General features: G+C 56.5%; 1 protein-coding gene across 1 annotated transcript; it reads right to left on the bottom strand.

Annotated features, from left to right (window-relative positions):
* Nucleotides 1–10: 10 nt before the first annotated feature.
* CCDC69 (coiled-coil domain containing 69) lies at nt 11–8,573 on the bottom strand. The gene is made up of 9 exons (XM_041398082.1): nt 8,289–8,573; nt 3,199–3,268; nt 2,677–2,840; nt 2,408–2,483; nt 2,148–2,221; nt 1,812–1,913; nt 1,511–1,630; nt 1,181–1,278; nt 11–1,016 (listed from the first exon to the last, which is right to left on the bottom strand). The coding sequence occupies exons 1-9, from the start codon at nt 8,334–8,336 to the stop codon at nt 848–850; spliced, it is 921 nt and encodes a 306-aa protein (XP_041254016.1). The 5' UTR covers nt 8,337–8,573; the 3' UTR covers nt 11–847.
* Nucleotides 8,574–13,229: the final 4,656 nt, after the last annotated feature.

The following is a 13,229-nucleotide window of genomic DNA, read 5'->3' as shown; positions in this document are numbered from 1 at the left end:
CTGAACAGCTCTGGCTAAACAGCCCTGGGGAGGGGACAGGGCTGTGACAGGCCCAGAGCAGTGACTCCCACCACACTTGTGCACCCAGGGGAAAGTGCTTGTGTGCATCCAGCCCTGACCCACAGCCATGCTGGCAGCATCTTCCCTGATGGGGATGCCCTGCCTCGAGCAGAGGGGTGTGACCTGCCAAAGCCTGGTACCCCCTGGAAGGATGCTCTGCTTCCTGATGTACAGCTTCAGCCTCTATCCAGCTTTTGGGGGAGAAGATGGGACTGGTGGTGTTGCTGATGGGCAGCAGGGACAAGTAGGGCTTGGGGTCTTTGTGGCAGTGAGCTGGGACATGCCTGAGCTGCAGGAGCTGTACCTGGGAGACATTTGCTGAAGGTGGAAGACGTGATGGGAATAGGTGGGCATGGGTAGGAGCCCTGCCTGATGAGGTTAACACCATATCCCCAGTGCCCTCCTCATCCTCCTGGTGCTTGTCCTAGTGGCCTCTCATCATCCTCATGCCCTGGGGCAGCACTGGTGTTGTTTATATTCAGAGCCAAATGCTGGATCCGATCCAGCCTGATGCAAGTCTGTGTGTCCTGGCTGACCTCTTTCACCCCCAGTCACCCCCTCACCAAAGGGGTGCAGGGACTGCGTGGGTGGGAGGCCAGGGTCCCTCTGCAGTCCCACACGGGCTGGGGAAATGCAGGCGTAAGTGTCCCGTGAAATGCTCCATCACTCCGGTCCATGAGCGCCCCGAGGGCTCGGCCAGCCCGGAGCCCTGCCCCGACTGGGGGGCACTGATGGGAGCAGCCCTGGGCTCACAGGGCAGCCCCGGCAGCGCTCGGTGCCGTCGGTGCTACGTGGCGATGAGGGGCACCTCGCCGGTCGCCATGGGGAAGGGGGTGCCGTCCTCGGCGTTGAGCACGCGGTACAGCAGCTCCTCCTTCTCCCGGCGAGCCTGATCCAGCAGCTGCGCCTCCTTCTCCAGCGCCCCGCGGGCGGCCTGGAGCTCCTCGGACAGCTGCCTGCGGGCAGAGGGCACGGGCTGCCGGAGCCGCCGGGCACAGCGCCCCGAGCACTCTGCTCCCCGCAAAGCAGCCGGAGGCACCGCAGGCTGCGATGTGCTCCCGCACTGCCAGCTGTCCCCCCACCGCAGATGTCACCTGTGCCCCGGCTGGGTGGGACTTACCTCGCCATGACCAAGTGGTTCTGCGTGCGAACTTGCAGGTCCTCGTTCTCTTGCTGGAGAGTTTTCACCTTCTCCTCCAGCAGAAGGTTCCTCTCTTCCTGGAAGGGGGCAAGAGGGTGAGGAGAGAGCTGGGAAGCACTTCGGAGCCCCCTGCCAGCATTTTGGGTGAAATGCTGGCCTGGTGGCATTGCTCCCCCATCCCCTCCCCATGCCAAGAGAGGAAACAGGGTCCATCCACCTCTGCTCCAGCTGCAGTTTCTGGGCAGAATTAAGGTGGGTAGAGGAGCTGAAAAGAGGAAAGCCCACTTGTGACCCCCCCTTTCAACCCACCACAGTCTCCAGGTGCAGCAGCTTCTTGTCCAGGCCGTGGATGTGCTCGTTCTTCATCTCAATGACGAAGTGCAGGCTCTCCAGCTCCTGCTCCCAGAAGGGGCTGGGGCTCCCGTGCTCCTGCAGGGCCATCACTTGTGTCCAAGGGATCTCAACACCTCCCCAGGACAGGCTTTGCTCCCCACTTCAGGTGTCTTGTGCTCCCCTCTGGTTCCAGCCCCACCAGGGTCCATCAGAGAGGCCCCTTGGCTTTGGGTCAGCACCCCACAGCAGGTCCCCTCCCTGACACCCCTCCCTGCACCTGGATGTGCTTCTTGTAGTCTGTTCTCAAGAGTGATTCCTCCACCCGCTTCATCCTCTCCTGGAAGGATTTCAGCTGGGAATTCAGTGCCTGAATTTTCTCCTAGGAGAACCACGGAAAAAGCAGAATGAGAGGTATCTGGGATTTCTTTCTGAGCCAGGGGACTGCTGTGCTGTGATACCCAAATTACACCACAGCTGGAGGAGCTGATGCAGTCCCCAAGCACCCTAGGGACTGAGGTGGCCACTGAACAACGTGGGGCACCATGGCAGAACCAGCAGATGGTACTCATGCCCGCCACAAGCCCCCCCTCCCCAGGGATTTCTCTTTTGATACCTGTAAGGCTGCCTCAGACCTGTGGTGGGACTCTGTCAGCAGCAGCTTCTCCTGCTCATGTGCTCCCTGCAGCTCTGTGGGGGAACACGAGCTGAGTGCCACCAGTGTGGGGACATTGGGGCAGCAGGCCCCACCTGAGCCCCACAGAGGTGGAGAGCAGGGACAGTGTCCCCATGAGCCCACAGGCAGCCAAAGGGACACTGGCAGTAGTGGGGAGAGGGGAGGGGAGCTGCAGGGAGCCCCACTGCCCTGGCACTCACCTTGCAGGGTTTCTGTGTGCTCTCTCCTCAGGGCATCAAGCTGTTCCTTCAGCTCCAGCTCTTTTCCCTTTTCCACCTGGGAAGCAGTTGGATGAGAAATCTCAGTGTAAAGGGATGCATAGCTTCACTGCTTTGGGCTTCCTCACCCTTTCTTAGACCTGTCCTTCTCCCAAAAATTGGAGAGCCCAGCACATGCCAGGGAAGACCAGGCTGGTGACATGCTCCATGCCCAGCTGCTGCCTCCAGCAGCATCAGCCCTTCCAGCTCACCTGGATTTCAGCGTCCTGGGAGATGCTGGCAGTGCCTGCCCGGCCAGCATCCCGCAGCCGCTGCTCCTCCTCCTCCTCCTGGCCTTGGAGGAATCTCGCACTGTCCACCCACTCCTCTGGCCGTGCTGCCTTCTCCCCGTGCTCAGGAAGCAGGCAGGCATTGGCTGCAAGACAAACACGGCTGAAGCAGCACCGGCTGCCTCCCCCTGGCTGGGCTGCCTGCACATCCTGGGCAGCTGAACCTGCACTGCCCTCTTCCCACCGGAGAAACACCTCCCTCCGTCTCACTGGCCCAAATTAGCATGAATTGAGATGGCGCTGGCAGGCTCAGAGAGGACACAGAGCTTGTCAGGTCTCCTGTTCTGGGGATGCCATTGTCTCCGGGGTGCCCTGTTTGCCCTCCTGCACCAGCAGGCACCTACAGCATCCCCATCCTCCCTGGTGCCATGCTGGGGCCTGTCCAGTGCTTCCTTAATATCACTCTGGGAAAGTAAAGCAGGGGGAAAACACATTTTTTCTCACCATTTTGTGTCTTCAAGGCCGAAAGCTCCTGGGAAGCTGATCCCCTCTGCTGCTGGGATTTTAGCTGTCTCTGGCAGAGAGAGAGGGGGCTGGAGCAGGGGGGAACAGAATGGGGCAGGTGGCTGCAGGCAGAGAACACCCTGCACTGAGCCTGCATCAGCTCTGCTAAAACACAGCTCCTCGGGGAGCAGAGGTCCCTCCCCAACCCCCTGCCCTCTCCCAGCACTGGGCACCCATGGGTGTGCCTGTACTGCTCATCAGGCAGCCTCAAGCTCATGCCACTTCCCTGCATCCCAGACAGTTTACCATGTGGCATTCAGCTGGAAAACCTGGGGGATGCCACCCCCACTGACATGGTGCTGGTGCAAAATGGGTTCCAGCAGCAAAACTTTTGGTGGGGGAGAGCAGGCAGCACTTGGCAGAGCTCCAGCTTCGGCACTCCCTTGCCACCCTCCTCCTGTCCTGGGATGTTCAGCTCAGTCTGGTCCCTGGCACCTTGCAGCCCCCCAAACACACGCCTCTGCCAGAGCCTTACACAGATGGGCTTTGACACAGCTGGAGCAGGAGTGAGAAAAGAAAAATAACCATAAATCAGAGGCGATACAGCCCCTGTGCAGGGCTGGCAGCAGGCGAGAGCAGGCGGCCAAGCAATGACCTCAGGAGCGCAGGAATGTGCTGCACAGCCCCGCGCTCCCGCACGCTCCCGCTGCTGCCACGGGGCTGAGATAACCCAGAGCCGGGAGCTGCCTCCAGCAACACAGCTCCGTGGGATGCCTTCCAGCCCTGCATGGGTTTAATTTAGTCACTTGGAGGGGAGAAGAGAAAAAAAAAAAAACCTACAGGGAGTGGATATATTTTTATCAGTTGCTGAAAGATAGAAGCAAAGCTCGCAGGCTCTCACTGCTCAACCTCGCAGGCACAGGGCAAATCTGGTCCCTGATGCCCATCACTGAGATGTGCTTCTGGATATTGCACAGGTGCACGAGGGGTGAGGAAATTCACCTGAAGACACGGTGCTGCTCTCCAGCCCCCGGTAGAGGTGTCCCTAAAAATCCCGATCCCTAAGGAGAGCCGCCCGGCTGCCTGCGGGACCCGCTGTGCCGGCTGCTCCCCGGCTCGGCCCCGCGCACAGCGGCCAAATACAACCCGGATTAGGGAGCCTGGCTTGGGAAAAAGCAAGGGAAAGCAAACAGACGTCCCTGTCTCCGCCTCCCCTGCAGCCCCCCTTCTGGAGCTGGAGGGAGGCGCAGTTCCAGAGAGCAGGAGAGCTCCAAGGCTCTGGGAAGCCACGGCTTTATCTTCCCTTCTATGGCATGAGCAGCCGCGGCGTTGAACGTGGCCCAGGCGAGGGGGCGAGGAGGCACCCGGCAGTCTGAGTTCACGGGGCTTGTTCTCCTTGTCCATGCAGCTCATCCTGAAAGCGTGGGGTGCCCTGGGATGCTGCTGGATCCTGGCACACCTGACTGCAAAGTGTCCCCAGGAATCCCCGCCTGTCCCCTGACACACCTCCCTGGCATTTAACGCACCCGTGTCCTGTGATGGGTTTTGAAGTCGGGGGATGGGGAGCAAGGGGAGAGAGGAATGAGACAGTCGAGGCTCTGCAGTCCTGAGGGTATCACAGGAGTCCCAAAAGGCTCCTCCCCTCGCCCCACACCCCATATCCCCCCCTTTTTTCACTGCAACAAAGCAAAGGCTGTGTAGGAGGACCCTCCTGATACAGGGGGGTGACACACACCTCAAGGGTTTTGGATGACCTCAGCAGAGCTGAGAGCAGAATGCTGTTACCACCTCCAGGAGGGACCCCAAAACCCCAAACCAAACCAAACCGAATCAAACCAAACCAAACCAAACCAAACCACCTCTGCTACATTTGTGCTGCTCACTGGCATAAGTGATGCCTAAGGGCAGAGAGCCCAGGGCTGGTCACCTCCATAGCACAGGCAATGTCCCCAGCACAGACCCAGGGAATCTTCACTTCTCCTCCACACCCCAAATCCAGCAGGATGGGACCTCAGAGCCCCTCAGCTTCTAAAGGAAGATGATTTGAGACACCAGCACTGAACTCAGAAATAGGTGAAGCAAGCAACAGGTTCACCAGCATCAAGAGACAATCTAAATACTTGCCCTGAGGCTATGAGTGAGGCACCTTCCTACCTCTAGGAGCAATTAAAATAGCGCCTAGAGCTAATTTTAGTCATAAGCACTCAATTGTCCTTTGGAATAAAAGCTCCATCTCTGGGATGAATAGCAAAAATTGGCTGAAAGCTCTGAAATATGGAGGGACTTTCCATGTCACTTCCAGAGAAGCTTTGTGGCACCCGAACCTCTGGTATCACCCAGCGCATTTTGGAGAGCTGGAAAATCATCCTGGAATCCACAGTGTGTGCAAGGAGCAGGTTGGGAATTGCTCCAGCTGGAACAGCTTTGGCCAGGGGAAGAAGCAGCCTGATACATCCTGCAGGTGGGGGCCATCCACAGCGTAGCTTATCCTGTAAGGTCTTGGAAACCTCTGCCAAAAATACCTTCCAGTTATGAAAAACCAAAAGTATCTACATTCTTAGAACTAAATATTTCTAACAGTCTGGAGCAGGACTGTTTATGGATGGATTAATAGGGATTTCCAGCAGACTTGAGTAATCTCCAAGGGTTCTGGGGTGGGGAGCACCAGTGCAGAGGAGCTGGCACAGTGTGGGCAGCCAAGGTGGCTGCAGCCTCTGCTTCAGCTCTTAGCATGAGGTGGGGTTTTGGACTGTATTTTTCTTCCTCTTTTCCTGTTTTACAAGTACATTAAGCAATTCAACCATGCAACCTAGCAAAGGAAATCACAAAGAGGCAGGAAATGAGTATTTAAATCCTGACTCTGCTCCTGGGGAGGAGGTTTTGCTTTGTGGCTGTACAGAAGGGGGCCAGGATTTGGTCCATGACTGTAACACCTCCCAGGACCTGCCACAGATGCTCAGTGCTGCCACAGCAATGCTGGCACAGGTCCGTAGGACCTGTCTTTAACCCTGCTGCTGTGTTTCCTCCAGTGATGGTGATGGTTGTGTAAGGAGGTGATTATCACCTCTCCTATAGTCAGATCTGTGCCGCAGACCATAGGCAAACACTTCTCACTGTTGACAGCCCCGAGTTTTGCATTCTGACCCTTCCCTGACTCCTGGTTCTATGTACAGTTCCTGGCACTTCAAAATAAATTCACTCCAGCCCTGGAAGGTGGCCAAGCCTCAGCCCTGACTTTTAGGAAGGCAACTTGGCCTCTCTCACGCCAGGAGCGTGACCAAAGCACGAGCGGTGACCGTGAGTGGCCAAGCACGGGTGGATGGAGCTGAAGGGGAAGGAAACCCCAGGGGCAGTGGCCACAGCTCAGGGCTGGGATCTCTCTGTGCCTCCCTTATCGCCCTGCTGCCCGCAGACTGGTGCCAGGGAAGGATGAGGCTGCCAAGGCACCTCCCCCAGGGCACACAGTCGCTGCTGGTATGTCGTCCACCCACCAGACCCAGCCCAGCACCAGCTCCTCAAGGTCACCTCAAAACTGGGACTGGCTTCAAAAGCCTCTGCAGCCCCCAGCCCCATTAGAGTCCCCAGCCCCATGACCTGCACATGGCTTCTGGCTGGGCTTGTCCCTGGGATTTGAAGTCTCCCCTAATCCCAAGCAACCTCAAGGGACCAATTCTGTAAGTCCACCCATCAGCAGTGGGAGCTGAAGGTCTCCCATCCTGCCTTTTGGCACTCTGGACATGAGAACATGGGCAGGAGTGGCCCCATGCCTGCCCTTATGCCTTTTAGGCATAACGGGGATTTTAGGTGCTCCTTTCAGAATGACTTTCAGTCACAGCAGCAGGGCTGTTTATGGGTAATGACTGTTGGTGACACAGGGCTGAGCAGAGGAGCTCGAGAGCAGGCAAGTGCAGGAAGGGAGACGTCTGTAGGCAAATGACAAATTTCCGTGTTTCGGTAAATGTGGGGCTCTCAGCACCTGGGGTCTTGGGGCTGTTGTTTCTCCCTGTCCTATGCCTGTTCTTGAGAGCTCTCAGAGTCACAAAGCAGCTCAGAAATATCTGATCTTATGACATAAGTGGGATTTTTTCCATGATGTGGAGAAGCGACCAAGCCTGCAAGTGCTGTAAATAAAGGCACTTGTTGGCTGCAGAGCTGTGGGAGCCCCATGCCAGCTCCCCCTGCACATCCTGTAGTGGGTTCTGTGGTTCCAGGTGGGGACTCTCACAGCTGGATCTGCAAAGGGCCACCTATGCCAGGGGCACAGCAGCACCACGAGGTGTTTCTGCCTTCCCTCCTTCCCCTGCCACCCTCCAGCGATCACAACACTCAACAGCAGTAAGCACAGCACATCTGACAGCAAAAACATCTCCCGAGGTCAGTGGTGTGGCCCAGGGCAGCATGAGGACATCAAGTAATAACAATAATAACGATAATAACAATCAGCAGATAATTTCAGACCTTGCTGAAGAGCTCTTCAGTACAGAGCAATGTGCTGAGATCTGAGGGGACTCGGAGTGTTCCTCTACAGGAGTGATGCCTTCAGCACAAGGGGACACAGCCTTTGGGACAAGGGAGGATGCTGTGGGAAGCTGGCAGAGGTCTAGCTGGGGGAACTCATCCCTGTCATCTGTGGGACCAGCATTTCCAACAGGCATCATCATCCCAGATGCTGCACCCCCTTAACTATAGAATTCCTGTGATGAGCCTGGAGGGGTGCAGGAGAGTGCAGGAGGATGCAGGAGGGCGGGTGGCTGCCAGTTTCATTGTCCCCGCTGCCACCTCCCCCACCACAATGCCGGTGGGGTCCCACGCAGCCGGGGACAGCCACACCACCCGGCACCACCGCTCCCGGGACAGGGAAGAACCCACGCCGGGTGCCCCCAACACCCCTCGTTCCCAGCAGTGCAAGCAGGACTCCTCGCAAACATCAGCCCCACGCGAACCCCAACTCCATCGAACCGCGGCAACGTGTGCACTCGCTCCCACGAGAGCCCGACCCACGGAGCCCCGACCCCACGCGAACCCCGACTCCGAGCGAAGCCCAGCCCAAGCCCAGCCCAGCCCAGCCCCAAAGCCCCCGCAGCCGCTACCTCGGCACCGACGGGGCAGCAGCGCAGGGCGCTGCCGGTGCAGCCCATGGAGCCCCGGCGGGACGCGCTCAGCCGCGGGGCGCGGGGCGCGGCATCCCGCGGCGAGCGGCACCGCTCAGGGACGGGACAGGACGGGATGAGCCGCCCCAGCTGGCAGGCAGAAAAAAAAATAATTAAAAAAAAAAAAGTAATAAAAACGTCCGGCAGCTGCTGACAGGCAGCGCCGGGAGAGGGTGCTCTGCACCCCCGAGCCGCGGGCAGGGCCCCCGGCCGCAGCCTGCCCGCCCCCGGGGCTGGCCCTGGGCCCCCTCCACCCCGGGGTGTCCCCGCCCTGGGCCGGGGTGCTTCGGGAATGCTCTGTCCCACGGGCCCCCTGCACTGAGGATGCTCCGTTGTGGGTGTGGGGTAAGGAGAGCAGCACCCCTGCTTTGGAGGTGTCCTCTCCTGGGCGAGGAGAAACAGGAACAGGAGCCCTGCACCAGGGCTAGGGCGGGAGCAGGACCAGCTGCTCAGGGGGCTTCCTCTGCTGAACCCACCCCAGCCCCCTTAGGAGCAGGGATGAGAGTGAGAAGGCAGAATCCATCCAGCTTTTGCCATTACCCCATCAAGTTTCAGCTTGTGTGGGGGTACTTGTGGAAAAGTGGTGGGTTTGGGGTGTTACTCCTGGCAGGAGCTCTGCTCTGGGGGTCGTTGTGCTGGCTGGAGAGGGCTTTTGATGTGTTCCATACTGCCTGAGGGACTGCATCCTGTCAACTGTTCTCCTGAGCATCCCAAACACCCCAAATGCTGGGCCTGGAGCCAGGGTGCCCTTTTCCAGGAGGAAATCCTACACTTTGGAAGAGGGTCCTGAACACGTAGGGAAACACGGATTTGAAAACGTCCCATCTAAAAAATAAAGTGAGCAAAGGCAGGTTCTTCAAATGTTTTCATTTTGATGATTGTTTAAAATGCCTTTTTATAATTATATTTTTATACATTCTTGAATGACCACACATTTTGACCTGAAAACGCATTGGTGCTACCCCAAACTGCTGAAATAGGAGTGTTTGAACCTGGTCATGAGGCTGTGCCTGTATGGAAACATTGCAAGTTTTTTGTCAACAAGTTTCTATTCTGACATTTTCCAAATATCTCCTGGGAGAAGTCCAAGCAGCCTGCGGCTCTGGGGATGCCAACACCTTGGCATTTCGCCTGGGCAGCGAGGGAGTGGAGGTGCCTGGTCGTCCTGTCACGTTCGACTTGGAGGTGTTTTTCTTGCCCTGGTAACCCTGGCACAGGGGAAATTGTGAAACACCACTTGGATGGGAGGGTGGGGAAGGCGAGGGGCAGGCCCATGCTGCCCCAAGTCTCCCGGGGACTGGTGGGACCAGTTGCCTGCGTCCTCTTGGGTGGGTGCTGCTTAACCTGAGTGAAATTTTGTGAGTCACAGAAGCTTCTGGCATCTGCTCCCACTGCTCAGAAACCACCGAGAGCGTCTCAGTTCTTATCTCTCCCAGCACTTCTGAGTGGGGCAAGTCTCCTTCCCTGCATGAGAGTACTTATTTGGGCTGAGTAGATCGTTTGTGGGATAAAAGCGCAAGGTGCTGGTCTCCACCTCTCCAGGGTTAATTGAAAATCCCGGTCCAGACTTCAGAGACTGAAGGCCTACAGGGGCAACCACAAAGCACATGCAGATTTCCAGGCTGAATTTGCATGGCTGGGGCCCTGGCTGCAAAGAGGAGCAACTGTGTGGGCAGCTGATGAGGAGTCTGTCCAGCTGCCATCACGTCTTGCTGGTGCACAAAGGTCCAGTAGTTGCACATGTGCTTATGGAAATTTCAGCTTTTAACTGTGAGGTGCTGAGGGGGTGCTTGGGGACACCCCGGTGCCACAAACTGGGGCTCCAGGTAGGATTTCTCTTGACAATGATGGAGAAAAAAGTTTGGTCACATCAGGCTAAGGCATTGAGCCAGCAGGGCAGAGCAGGGGCTTGGGGATGGGCCTGTGCAGCAAGGCCAGCTCCAGCACCCCCATCCCCAGCCCCTGCTGCAGGCTCTGTGTGACAGCCCTGTGCTTCTAGAGATCGCTGCCTTTTGGAGACACGGCTGCCCAGACCATGTTACATCCTTCCTTCAGCCTGTGGGTGCATCTGTGAGGCTGCCTGCCAAATGCCCTGTCTGTGCTACCCCAAACCTCTCTTATTCTAGCTTGATTTTAGCAATTCCTCAGTTTCTCCAATCTTTCCTGTGGAAACTGCATGGGATGTGTGCCTGCCATACAGGTCTTTCATCTCAGCTCTGCTTTATCCTCCTCTGCCCCAATACACTGAAAACTTGCTCCCTTTTCAGGGCAGCTCTTAAACAGCCAGAAACTGCTCTGTTCAGCTGCTTTTGAGCAAAGCAGGGCCTTTCCCTGGCATCGTAGGGGTAACCAGAGCACCCCAGGGATCTGCAGAGCACAAGGGCCTGGAGAAAAAGGGAACTGTGGGAGCGAGGGGATGTCTGCCCAGGCAAAGACAGGAAAGCAGAGGTGGTGTTGTGCCCCCACCTGAGGCAGCTTCAGCTTGTTTTGAAGTTTGCTCTAATGTCTTTTCTTGGTGTTATCTTGATCTCTCCCCAGGAATGACAGCAGCTGGAGACATCTCCAGGGTTTTGTCTAGAAAAGTGAGACGAGGAGGCTTTATCACATGCTCGGCTGAATTGCCGTAAATGGGATAACAGCTGGAAAGTCAAGTTAATTTGTACCAATGGTCATTTAAAGTGTTTGCCAAAGCTTATGGATAAGAAAAGCATCTGTGCAAACTGTTTAAGTGTCTCTTGTGGCTCTGTATCTGGATCTAGCTGGTAAGGACTGGGCACAACAGGATGGGTACAAGGCAGTGTCAGTGCCAGCCCGGCATGGTCTGTTTGCAGAGTGGTTGTGTGAGTGCAGATGGGGTAATTTCTTTTTTTTTATCCTTGTTTGTATATCTTATTTTCAGAAACCTAGTCTGGAAAGAAGAAAAAAAAAAAGAGGTGGAGGATGTTTTGCTGGAAGGTTTTTGGGTGATGAGCTGGCATGTGGTGATGCCTGATGGGTCCTGGTAGAGCTTCAGCCCAAGCAGTGGACAGAGAGTGGTCGTGGTTACACCCTGCTCATCATTTGCAATCTGTTTGCTTTTGTAAATGAGAGGTAATGGAGTGCTGGCTGCTTTTCTTCAATGCAAATCCTAGGTGTTTAGCCAGGTCTGCTGAGACCTCGTGACTTGCACTCAATTTTGCATGGGTGGGTTAGATAGCTGAAAAAACTGTTTGAATTGGAGAAGTTCTCATACATGTTGGAGCTCAAAAAAGAGGTGTTTAGCCAGGTCTGCTGAGACCTCGTGACTTGCATTCAATTTTGCATGCATGGGTTAGATAGCTGAAAAAACTGTTTGAATTGGAGAAGTTCTCATACGTGTTGGAGCTCAAAAAAGTCACAGGCTCTTTTAGTGGGGATTTAGGTCACACATGATTCTGCCTTGAGGTAGTGCAATAATTTCAAGTCATTCCTGTCCCTGCCTGTGCTTTTCCAAGCAAAAAGATGTGGGTTAACCTGTTCTCGTAGTCTTTTATCCTCTTTTTTCCCCCATGGCAAAATGAAGTGGAAAAGGACGTGAATAGGGAAGTGAAACCTTCACTCACAATGGCTGTGAGAAGCAGAAAAGCATGCGATGCCCGGGTTCGAGGTGAGGGGCTCTGCTCCCCTCCCAGCCCCAGACACAATGCTCCTTCTGTGCCTCTCCCCATGCATCCCTATCCTTATCCCTGTCCTCCGGCTGCTCCAGGGCCTCAAAGTGAAAGCTAATCCCAGGGGATAACTTTCCGCTCTGTTCCCGGCTGGGAGGAACGGGCTATTTATTCCTCACCCCTAAGCCTCGGCAGTGGATCGGCGGCGCAGTTGTCGCTGCCGGCTCGGGGTGGGCAGCAGCATCCACCACGTCCCCTGCCTGCTCCCACGCCCTGCCTGCACACTGCCGCCCGGACTCGCTGCTAAATAAGGACGAAAGGCTAAAAATAGAGCTGAGAGGGGGGTTTGGACAAGCCAGGCAACCCTTCCCAGGGCTGGGAGCAATATGGGGAGGCCAAGCAGTGTCCGTGTGCAAGGGAGAGCAGAGCTGACTGTGGGAAAGGGTCTCATAAGTGGCTCCTGACCGTGCTGTGGCAGGGGGGAAGGCGTGAGACCTGCCACACTTGTGTCCTCTGTGCTCAGCTGGCTCAGTCCCCTTTGCAGGATGAAAGCATCTGTCCACCAAAATATATGGGAAAATCCATGCTACTGTGCCACTGCTGATGGAAGGGTACCCGTGTGACCATTCCAGTATGATGGGGGTGTCTGGTACAGCTCTGTCTGGAAAATTATCTGCAAACAGGGGGTAGGAATGGAAGAGGGGATGATAAATCCAGCATTTTACATAGACGGGTGGTAGGGGTACTGTGGCAAACTGCCCAGTCAGGGGCTACCCGATGCCAGCGTCCCCTCCCCCCTGCTCATACACATGGGGTTGGAGGGTCTCAAATATCTGAAATATCTCAAATATCTCTGCTCTTCAGCTGCCACCTGCCCTGTTCCGGGCGCGGGGGGAGCGTGGGGGTCCCGGGTACTGACCAGAGGGTACCGACCCTCGCACAGCTAGGGCATCCCCGAGTGGGATGTGAGGACAGCCGCAGCCCTGGGTGGACGGGTGGGTGGTGGGGAGATGGTCGTGCTTCCCCCATAGCAGCGGGGTGATCTGTGTGCCCTGGGGTGGTGGGTGCAGCTCCCGCCCCCTCGCTCCAAGTGCCAGTTCTGGGAGCTTGGGAAAGCGGCGCTTCCCGTCCCAGCATCCCTGCGAGTCCAGTCCTGCGCTTGGCAGCGAAACCGGGGAAGGGAGGGGAAAAAAAAGAAAGCAAAAGGGGAAGGGACAATGTGAGCGTCCTCGGGGGAGGGAGGGGAATCGGGCGG

Source organism: Onychostruthus taczanowskii, unplaced genomic scaffold, assembly GCF_017590055.1.
Source record: "Onychostruthus taczanowskii isolate IOZ18803 unplaced genomic scaffold, ASM1759005v1 scaffold14, whole genome shotgun sequence".
NCBI lineage: Eukaryota > Metazoa > Chordata > Aves > Passeriformes > Passeridae > Onychostruthus > Onychostruthus taczanowskii.
The sequence above is the reverse complement of the archived record's forward strand: the minus strand, read 5'-3'. Positions and strand labels throughout refer to the sequence as shown.

Excerpts from the sequence above, each read along its gene's own strand:
- CCDC69 (XM_041398082.1), bottom strand. The coding sequence starts at position 8,336 with ATGGGCTGCACCGGCAGCGCCCTGCGCTGCTGCCCCGTCGGTGCCGAG. Across the intron at positions 3,269-8,288 it reads GCTGCCCCGTCGGTGCCGAG|AGACAGCTAAAATCCCAGCA; the intron begins GTAGCGGCTGCG and ends TCTCTCTGCCAG. Across the intron at positions 1,279-1,510 it reads TGCTGCACCTGGAGACTGTG|GAAGAGAGGAACCTTCTGCT; the intron begins GTGGGTTGAAAG and ends GCCCCCTTCCAG.